The 7,123-nt window shown below is 36.0% G+C and overlaps 1 protein-coding gene across 2 annotated transcripts in view; it reads left to right on the plus strand.

Annotated features, from left to right (window-relative positions):
* The window catches only part of LOC113686202 (angiopoietin-related protein 7), a 10,430-nt gene extending 3,833 nt beyond the window's left edge, over window positions 1-6,597 (plus strand). Inside the window, exons 2-4 of one of the 2 annotated variants that reach the window (XM_089188011.1) lie at window positions 4,419-4,595; window positions 4,719-5,099; window positions 5,633-6,597. In XM_089188011.1, coding sequence (XP_089044137.1) covers window positions 4,419-4,595; window positions 4,719-5,099; window positions 5,633-5,919 — 845 coding nt within the window. In that variant the 3' untranslated portion in view covers window positions 5,920-6,597. The remainder of the gene's footprint in view (window positions 1-4,418; window positions 4,596-4,718; window positions 5,100-5,632) is intronic. The other variant, XM_089188012.1, reaches the window with a different exon arrangement.
* Window positions 6,598-7,123: the final 526 nt, after the last annotated feature.

Below are 7,123 nucleotides of genomic sequence, written 5' to 3' on the forward strand. Positions count from 1 at the left end.
TTTTCTTTTAGGTAGAGGTTGCATCTTTTACTGGAGCTGTTGTAAGGAGAGTTAGATGATAAGACGCGCCATGAAATAGAGTAGTCAATGTTGTCGTTCTTGAGTGTCCAGATGTGTTTGCTAAGTTCAGTAGAGTTTTTGTGCTTGGCGTGGCGGAATGATGCGGTGTGATTTCTGTGTCTTGTTTTGAAGTCGGTTTCTGTGAGTCCAATGAGTCCAATACCCCTGAAGAGTGAAGCGATTCACGAAACAGGCTTGTCGGGATATGTAGTTGCGTCGTTTTTTCCTCTCATAATATATATATATATATATATATATATATATATATATATATATATATATATATATATATTCATATGTTTTTTTGCTTTGTTTTTTTTTTTTTTTTTAATCTGAAGAAGGCCGAACAGTCGAAACGTCGTGCATTAAACTCGTTCAGAACAGTCAAGAGTTGGCCTCTTCGTTAGTACACTTAACTATATAAGTACACTTAACTCTATCAGTACACTTAACTATATAATTACACTTAACTATATAAGTAGACTTAACTATATAAGTATACTTAACTATATAAATATATTAGGTCAACTTCGTCTTTTGACCCGCAGAGACTGAAACCGGTGATATGGCTTAGAACAGGCTAGCAGTGGTATCAATTCGGTTTCTCGTTTTTCGGCTCTTTCATTACAGTCATAGTCATTATTAGCTGAAGTTTTGAAGGTAAAAGTCAGCTGCCAGTAACAACTTAACCAAACATCTCAATTCGCTCTCACATCCCATGAGAGTTCATTCAGTAAGTAAGGATAAATGTGACACGACTTCGAATTTAGAGCGAAAGCTCTCACTGTTAAAAACGACAACACGTTTGCGATTTGTGAAATAAACCAGATTCCTTTTTATTTTTATTTATTTATTTTTTTTAACTCTGAAAGGACTGCTGTTGAATTCGCATGCGCTTGAGTACAATTCAGGCTTTTTCAAACAACTGCTTTGTGTTGCCCACTTAGCCTGTTTAGTTCAGCCGTAAACTTTGACCATACTGCATGGGAAATTTCTTTAGAAAATCGTTGGGCCATGCTTTTAAGAGGAAATACATATCGGCTTCTTAAGTTGTAATTCATGGCGGATTGTATGATGATGCACTTTCTTAAATTGTACATTTTCTTCCATAAATATGTTTATCATTTAGAGTTCATAAAGGTATTTCTTAATCAGTATGGAAAGGGAAAATGCACCTCGGAAAGCTAAAAACTCGCAACTAAGCTGGACGAGAACTTTGCAATAAGTCGCGGAGGAAAATGGAAAAGGCATTTGATGGCTAACGTTAGAAACGTGCAAAATAGGATTATAACGCATGCTCGCGCATTTGAATTTGATTACACGTGTTTACTAGCTCTGTTATAAAATTACTTGCGACGAGAACTTGTTATATCTTTATGTCGGATATGGAAATATCCGACATCAAAAATTGTTCGATATATCTACCAATCGATCGCGTTAATTGATGATTGACTGATGTTGTCACTGTGTTCTGACTATCATCGATCGCAATTAAGTTCATTTTATACTCCTCTGCACCATTACACGATTATGCCATGTCTTATATCATAGATAAAAATAAAAAAGCCGAGGTGTAAGTTTCCCTTAAGAACAATTCAACGGAAGACATAGTAGAAACCCTATCAGTTTTATGGCGCCAAGGTCAAGACAAATAACCTTTTGTAAATCATCTGTTACTTTTAATTTCGTATTCAGCAACCTAACTGGATTTGTTAAGCAATCACCCGTAGTGACTGTGTTTTCACATTACCGGATAATAACCTGGTAGTTCATTATGGTGAAATTGGAGAGGGGCACGTGCGCAAATAAATCAAGTTTCAGTCATACAGCGGAAGATGCATGCGTTATTCGTACATAGCAGAACACTTACCATTTCTTAGCTTGAATGGATGGATATTCTTCTCGATACGATTGCCGGTGGATAATTTTACAAAGAAAAGCTTCTGAGATCGTGAAACATATAAGGCCTTTTTCTGAACAATTAGGCAATAAAGAATTCCATCAGTTTTTACATAGCCGCAACCTAATTCTAGAAGAGTTAAAGGAGAAGAATAAAAAAGGTTCGGCAAACTTGAGACAGTTCGGCTGAGTTCCCTCTACGATATCATCCAGCTCACGTTTATCAGGGCAGGCAAAGCGATGAAGTTCTTCTCTCTTTTTATTTTTTTTCCTCGGGCTCGGAGGAATTATGATGGCTAAAGACAAAATAAAAATTGGAAAATTTTCCCAAATAACTTACTATTTTTTACGTGAGATTTTTAGTCAAGTCTTGCGAAAGATCGGAGACGACGTCAAAACAGTGACGTGCAACCTCTTAATCTCTTAAGAGCTTATGTCAACATACATGAGACAAACGTGCAACGGCAAGTCACCCAAAATTTTCTTACACTCCTACCTTCATATTTTGTAACCCAATATGTCCGAATAATTGTGGTGTAGTTTTTTTGTAAAAATATATTTTAGTTTTCGAGAAATGATTGTTTTCCTTCGACCGCTAAAATATCCAAATTTTCACCTTGAATATTACCCGAGTTGGGTGACCTCATGTAACGAATTTACTTAACCTCCGTTATTTCTGTCAACATAATCCTTTGTTTTATCATCTAAACTTAAGTCCCTGTCATTATTGAAGCTGGCAATGAAACATGTATTTTTTGGTAAATATTTCTGTCCGACATTCTTCCTCTATGTCGAAAAGTAGCGTCAAAACAAAGACAGTTTTAACAATGACCGACGTGACAGAATCTACTGAGCTTCTAGTTTTTAAAAGACAAAAGGATGGTTATAAAGTTACTGTAAAATTTTTCTTTGTGTATTTGTGTTGTTCCATCGTGAGACAGACTCAAAGTCCGGAAAAAATTTAACTGCTAGCGACTATGAAATATACATGGTGCGTCTACTAGTCGCCACCGTTTATTTGCGTAAATCTAACATAACACTCTTACATTGTTTTTTTTTTTTTTTTTTATGATAAGCTATTTCGATTGTGATACTACCCTTGGTTATTACTTTTTGCCAGGAGCCCAGGTTTTACGTTGTGTTTTCCCCTACCTCATTTATATTATAAGCTAGTCACGCAATAATTAATATAATTACTACCAACACAAATGAATATTTATCCTGTTTGTAGATTTTTTGTTTATGTTGAATTGACAATATCAAAATATGTGCTTTTAGTGGTCACTAATTGATGTTTCAGTGGCAGCGTAGCAGTTAAAAACGGGTTGTTGCTTCAGCGATATTGGAATTCACAGTATTCTGCCTGAAGCTATTTGAATAAAAACTCTTAGGGGCCTTTTACATAATATCGGAATAAGTTTTGTTCAAGAACGAGTTCGTCCTGGTTACCGCATGAGACCAGAGTAAAATTATTCAAAACGAGTCATTTCTGAATGAGTTTACTGAGATTTTAATTCCAGAAGGAAACACTTATTCCGGACAACCTTTTGTACCTGTATAATGTAAACGCGGTACGACACTCATATCTGTACGAATCCTCTTTAGGAGCGAGGAAAGCATAGAAAAATACAAAAAAGGACGTAAATACTTGTTTTTACCAGCTAAATTGTCTCGCATGTAAACAGACAATTACATTTTTGATGCAGGAGGGGGGGCGAAGGGACTTTTGCCATTTTTGCACGATGTTTTTCAAAAATCTAACGGTCCGTCCCTAAGATACTATCATGTCCTACAACTTTTTTATGTGATGAAAGAATGTATATATACATGTATTACTCGCGTTGTTGTTGTTTTTTAATATATTACCGAGCGAATTTCAAGTGATAATTTCAGGAAGTAAGAAGCAACAGCAAAAGGATTCCTACATACATACATACATACATACATACATACATACATACATACATACATACATACATACATACATACATACATACATACATGCATACATACATATACTTTATTGACGCTCGAAATTCACAGTGTAGCTGTACAGCTAATATCTTCGAGAAAATAAGCTAAAATAAAATAAAAATATGCTATCTTACAATTCCAATATTATTTATAAACAATAAACAACATTATGCATGCAGAGGGAATATAACTTGTATATCTACTGTGGAAAAGCTTCATATTTGAGGATCTCCTGCTTGAATTCTAGAAAATTTAATGTTTTGTAAGTGTCTGGGAGAGAGTTCCATATTTTGCTAGCTAAGTATAAAAAAGAGTGCAGACCGTAAGTCGTTGTTTTTGGTCAGGGAAGGGACGATTTGTGATTTCTGCACAAATTGTACGATGCCGATACCTCATCGGCAGATATTATTCCGACACCCCTTGCCAATCCTGGATTGGCCCTGGGTAGTGAACTCACACCACCTAATAAGATTTCTTTCTTTCAGGATCTGCTCTGGTTTTTCTGGCACTTTCTGTGACTTATCAAATTCTACCATCAACGCGGGCATTCCCGATAGATTTCCAAAAGAACACTGCCGTCTGTTTGGAAGAAATAATGAAGGAAGTCACCCAAGTTCGATTTGAGATTAAAATTCTCATGGAGAACAAAACATTGGCGAGACGTAAGCACACTTCCTCTTCGTTTATGTGTGTTACTACCTTTACTATTATTTTTTTTCATTTCAATTTTTATTGTTATTTTTGAAGAGAATATCAACTGTTATTCCCTTATACTTTATCGACAGCTAAGAACTGTGCTGAGCTCTACCATTCCGGTCAAAGGATCAGCGGTGTTTACACAATCGACCCAGATGGCTCAGGTGCCTTTAATGTCTATTATGATCACACTACTTCCGGTGGGGGATGGACAGTCTTCCAGAAGAGAATGGATGGCTCCGTTGATTTTAATCGCACCTGGAATGACTACAAGCATGGCTTCGGTAACTTGGTCGGTGAATTTTGGCTCGGACTGGACAGGATAAACCGTCTGACACAAAATAAGACAAAGAACATGCTTCGAGTAGATCTGGGGGTGACTACGCGCCAAACTGTTCACGCTGAGTATGAATGGTTTGGGATTGGAAACGGGACGGCTGACTGTCGGCTGTACATTGGCAATATGACAAGTAAGTAAACAGTCTTTTTACACATTCATCGTTCGATCTTTATGTATTACTTCCTTATCGACGTCTACTGCCCCATTCATACTAAAGCTTAAGGGGTTTTGCTTAGGGTTAGGTTATTGGATTCTTCAGAGAGGCTTCTTAAACTGTTCTTTGTCCGCTTCAAAGTTAGTAAATTGAAAATACAAGTCAGTGAAAACTTGAATCCTAATGAAAACTGATTTTTAATTCAATCCCTTCCCCCAACTTCACGTAACCTGCAAATAATGGTTTGTTTTAGCGTATACCCGCTTGATTGTGTTTTGCTGTTCATCTTGCCTATACCTAGTTGAGTCCATGCTCCTCCGTGTTCAGTTTGCTCTCGAGATTGCTTGAAATAGAAGAGTCATTGAACTCGGCTTTAGCAAAATCATAAAATTTTAGTATTCATAATTTTGTCCGATATTTTTGTATTTCGATAATAGTAGTTATCGAGTTTGAGGTGTCAAAAGTGTTATCATGATCTTAATATTATGGAATTTTCTTTTTTTTCTAAGCAGATGCAACTGTTTCCTCTGATTCCCTCAATCCTCACAAAGATTTCATTTTTGGTACCTGGGATAGAGATGCTGCTAATTGTACTCTAAAAAGAGGCGGAGGTTGGTGGTATGGCAGTAGTGATTGTGCTGTTTGGTCGAATCTCAACGGAATTTATCCGCGTTGTGGAAGTAAAACCTTGGCCAATATCCATTGGGATAAATTGGATCAAAACAGTCCCAAGGGCAGCACCCCCACATCAACTGAAATGAAAATTAGACCAGCGGATTTTTTTAAAACTTTCTGACGGTAAAGTGTTCATATAAATAGTGATTTCTGCGTCTTCAGAACGGTCAAATTCGCTTTTAATACAATTGTGGTTGGCAGATTAATGATCGAGTGGCCTTTGCATGCATGGTGATGTTGATCCTTTTTTACCTACTATTCATTGCTGATTTGAAAACGCTATGATTAAAAAAATCAGTTTGCTTACTGTCGAAATTAAACCAAAATATCTGTGAATTCAGTTTTCTAATATCCGACAAAGAAATTTATCCGGACCAATCGATGCTATTTTGAAACGTTAAGAAGTAATTTCCATGACAAGATATACGACGTGTATTTTTTTCAAAGCCATTTAATTCTAGATTTTAAAATGCTTAGAATATACAGATTAGAAGAAATGACGAAATCATAGACTTAACCATATATAGTTGATCAACTGCGATTTTAGAAAAGAATATTTTCATCACATCAAGATTCATTCAGAAAGATTTATACCTATGGAACGTTCTAAGTTACTGGCTGGAGCTCATAATATTTTATGTTTTTACTTAATTTTACAGTTTTTGCGTTTTATGATGATTTTTAAAGCTTCATCTTCTCAGAGCTATCAATAAAACGATTTAAGATTAAATCAAAATATGTAACTTAAGACATGTGAGTTTTAACGCGTGGAGAAATAAAGACTCTTGTTCATGCGAAAGTGTTGCCATGGTAACCCAATAGGTTGCAAACCTATTATACTCGAGGATTTCTAAGCTTACAATGGTTATTCATTTCCATATTTTCCAGTGAAGCTTCCTGCGCACGATCGACAAGCATTTAAGACTGTAAAGGTTTGGAGGTGTAAGTTGGGAACCTAATCTTATCACAAATTAGTAAACAACTTCACAAGTACTTTATATTGCATATCTTGCTGATACAAATAAAACCAAACCAAAACAAAACATTACAAAAGAAGAAACATATGTGTCCCAAACTAGGATAGATACGAACGAAAAACGCTATTTGTAATCTCTACGAATTATCAGTGAAACCCTGGATAAAGAAGGATTAACATTTGATTTCGGACCAGGAAACGGACTTACATTGGACCTTATTTGTCTGTGCACTGTTCTAACATCTGATGAAACTGCATGGCGACTGATCATTAAACTACTTAGCTATCAGTCTGTGAAGGAAAAGTCCGAGACACTAAGGTAATGTTTTTTATTCGTTTCCCTCTCAAT

The sequence above is a fragment of the Pocillopora damicornis genome, chromosome 11 (genome assembly GCF_964200805.1).
Source record: "Pocillopora damicornis chromosome 11, jaPocDami1.2, whole genome shotgun sequence".
Lineage (NCBI taxonomy): Eukaryota > Metazoa > Cnidaria > Anthozoa > Scleractinia > Pocilloporidae > Pocillopora > Pocillopora damicornis.